At 38.2% G+C, this 2,921-nt stretch overlaps 1 protein-coding gene across 1 annotated transcript; it reads right to left on the reverse strand.

Annotated features, from left to right (window-relative positions):
- Window positions 1–2,057: 2,057 nt before the first annotated feature.
- LACBIDRAFT_316535 (uncharacterized protein) lies at window positions 2,058–2,819 on the reverse strand (the record flags this gene model as incomplete). Its single annotated transcript, XM_001889880.1, has 1 exon — window positions 2,058–2,819. One exon carries the CDS (start codon window positions 2,817–2,819, stop codon window positions 2,058–2,060), a length of 762 nt encoding a protein of 253 aa, XP_001889915.1.
- Between the last annotated feature and the right edge of the window lie 102 nt (window positions 2,820–2,921).

Here is a 2,921-nt window from a genome sequence, read left to right on the forward strand (position 1 = left end):
TCTATTTATTCAATATTCAATGTAGTAATGTACATTTTATGTAGTTATATAGAATGAAATACACCTTTCTCTTCTGAATTCTACAGACAAATCTACTAAGTATATATGTATAACTTCAGATATATCTACCAAGATCTTGTTTCAGGATATAAAATATATCCTAGAAATATATCCTAGTATTATATCCCAGTATTATATCCAGTCCAGGATATAGTTAAGAGAATCTACCAAGATCTTGTTTCAGGATACAAAATATATCCTGGTAATATATCCAGTCCAGGATATAGTTTATAAAATCTACCAAGATCTTGTTTCAGGATACGAAATATATCCTGGTAATATATCCTAGTAGAGTCAATCATAAGTCAACAAGTGACAGCTGAATGCAAAACCCTAGACACCTTGCAGAAATTTCTCGACTCCACCTCGCTTTGTGCAAACAACCATTTGAGGGTGGAAGCGGGCACAAACGATGCAAGTCCTCCACCAATGCAGTGTAATGGAGTGCTCCACACTCCAATTGAAGTTATCATGATACAAACTTGTGCCAAATGCAGTTGTTTGCACAAAGTGAGGTGGACACCAGAAATTTTCAGGAGGTGTCTAGGGTTTTGCATCTAGCTGGAATACCACCCCCCTTCCAAAACAAGCAGAAGTTGTACCTCTGAGATGGCATGTTGATTTGCCAGATACATCGCATTGGATGTCACCTTGTTTGTCAAGGTCTCCCAAGGTCATAAATACCAAACAGCTAAAAACAAACTTCTGTCTTTTCTTGCATATTGCGCATGCGAGTGAGCAAACCTGTACAAACAACTCATCTTTTCAAAACATAATATTGTCGTCTCTTTCTTAGTGCCAGCTCCAAAATTTACATACATCTTTCCAGTTAACTAGCTCTTGAACATTGTTTCCTTTGTTACAAAAGAAAAAGTTGCATTGTATTGGTGCAAAGCAGCATATTTGTCAGCAAGCAAAGTGCCTGCTGCCGCTGCTAAGCATCAGCCTCTATTGTGGAAGGGGGTGTGGCAAAACAGAAGGTAGCAGCACAGTGCTTTCTGGAGGATGGTTTCAGACATTTCTGAATGTGTTGACAAGAGGAGAAAGAGAGAAATGACAAAGAACTTTGTGAACTCTTGTGTTTGAAAGTGGGTTGGAAGAGAGGTTTGACATCACATGTGGGGGTTTGACTGGTGGGGATGGTAATACACATGTTGGTGGGGTATGCAGATAAGATGTGACTGGAGGATCAGAGCTGAAGTAAAGTTATAAGGCTGCTCAAAGTACTTTGTAAACTTAGTGCAAACTGTATTCATAGTGTCAAGGTGGATACTTAAGCAACTCAGGAATCTTGTACTGAATAGCTTCAAGGTGAATCACACATGTCATTGATGTCCAAATTTTTTAGAGGAGAATGGAATTGGTTGTCCATAAATTTACAATCAAAAGCCAAGAGAAAGAGGGAGGGAGGGACAGGAGGAGAGAGGGAGGAAAAAGAGAGGAAGAATAAGAGAGAAACAACCAAGTACTTTGTGAACTCTGAGGAGCTAAAAGAATCTGTAATATGAACTGTATTCATTGGATAATATTTAAGCAACTCAGGTAGATCACATATGCTATTGATGCCCTTATTGCTATCTACATACTGGAAGCACAAGCCAGACATAGTGGAAATCATTGCACAATCTTCCAGAATATATACCACAGACATCAAAAAAATCACAAGTTTTTTGCTGAAACTAGGACCCCTGACACCCCTACAGACCAGAAAAATATATCCTTACCACATCAGATTCACAAAATATATCCTAAGGCCAAACCAGGGCAAAAATATATTTCTAAGGTGTGACAGTGACATTTCAGGGTCCACTCACCAAAAATATATCCTTACTGCATTTCACTTGCAAAATATATTTTGGGGGTGTGACACAGACATTATAATTTTTGTGTGACATTTCAGGGTCCGTGTCTCAAGAATATATTTTAGATTTCAGGGCTTTCTAGGACCCATATATATCTAGAATATAGATATGGTCTATGACATTTAGTCATGTAACTTAAGTGGAGTTTGCATGACTAATAGTCAGTTGGCACTGGGTGACTGAAGTGGCCAATGCACCTAAATAATCTTGGTTGATCTCTGTAAAATTTGTAGTCCACCTTAAAGGATCTATGTTCCAAATATGATATAAAATCACAAATAGGCTATCATATGCACAACTGTAATTTATACTATCCCATTGAAGTCCTAACTTGATGCTAGACTTAGGCTTCAGTACTTTTTTACTCTTTTTCTTTATATTAATCTCATCATCATCATCCAGCTTATGCTTGACTGCAACTGATCCCTTAGCTGGGACAAATGTTGAAGCTTTCTTGGGTTGCTCTGCTTTCTTATCTTTGCCTCTCTTAATTATCTGCCATGGACTGTCTGTAACCACAGGTAGTATATCCATTGGATCACTTTCACTCCAACTCAAAGATGCATCTGTTTTCTCTGGAACATATGCTGTACCTTTCCAGTTTTGAAAATTTCTGATTAATGAATTGCGTGTGTATCCTACAACACAAGGAGGAAGTGACCCTTCATATCTAAGCCTGGTAATTTCATCTAGAAGTTCTTGTTCTCTGAGTTCCTGCCTAAGATATTTTGCACATCCTCTAGTAACAATGCTGGGCTCAAAGCCTTGTAGAATGATAGTTCCAGCTGCACTTGCACTTCTGGAGAGACAAGTGTAGTAAGACATATGAGTATGGCAGCTGTTGAGATGGACAACATTGTATGGTCTAGTTTTTCCTTGAGCTGCATAATCTGTCATTGCAAAATTAGGTAGAGCCCAAACTTGTTGTCTTTCTATAGACTCCTTTAGGTCACTAGGGAATGTACATGTAATAGTTTTAGATCCCTTGACTAAAGGTAC

The sequence above is a fragment of the Laccaria bicolor genome, genomic scaffold, assembly GCF_000143565.1.
Source record: "Laccaria bicolor S238N-H82 LACBIscaffold_74 genomic scaffold, whole genome shotgun sequence".
Taxonomy (NCBI): domain Eukaryota; kingdom Fungi; phylum Basidiomycota; class Agaricomycetes; order Agaricales; family Hydnangiaceae; genus Laccaria; species Laccaria bicolor.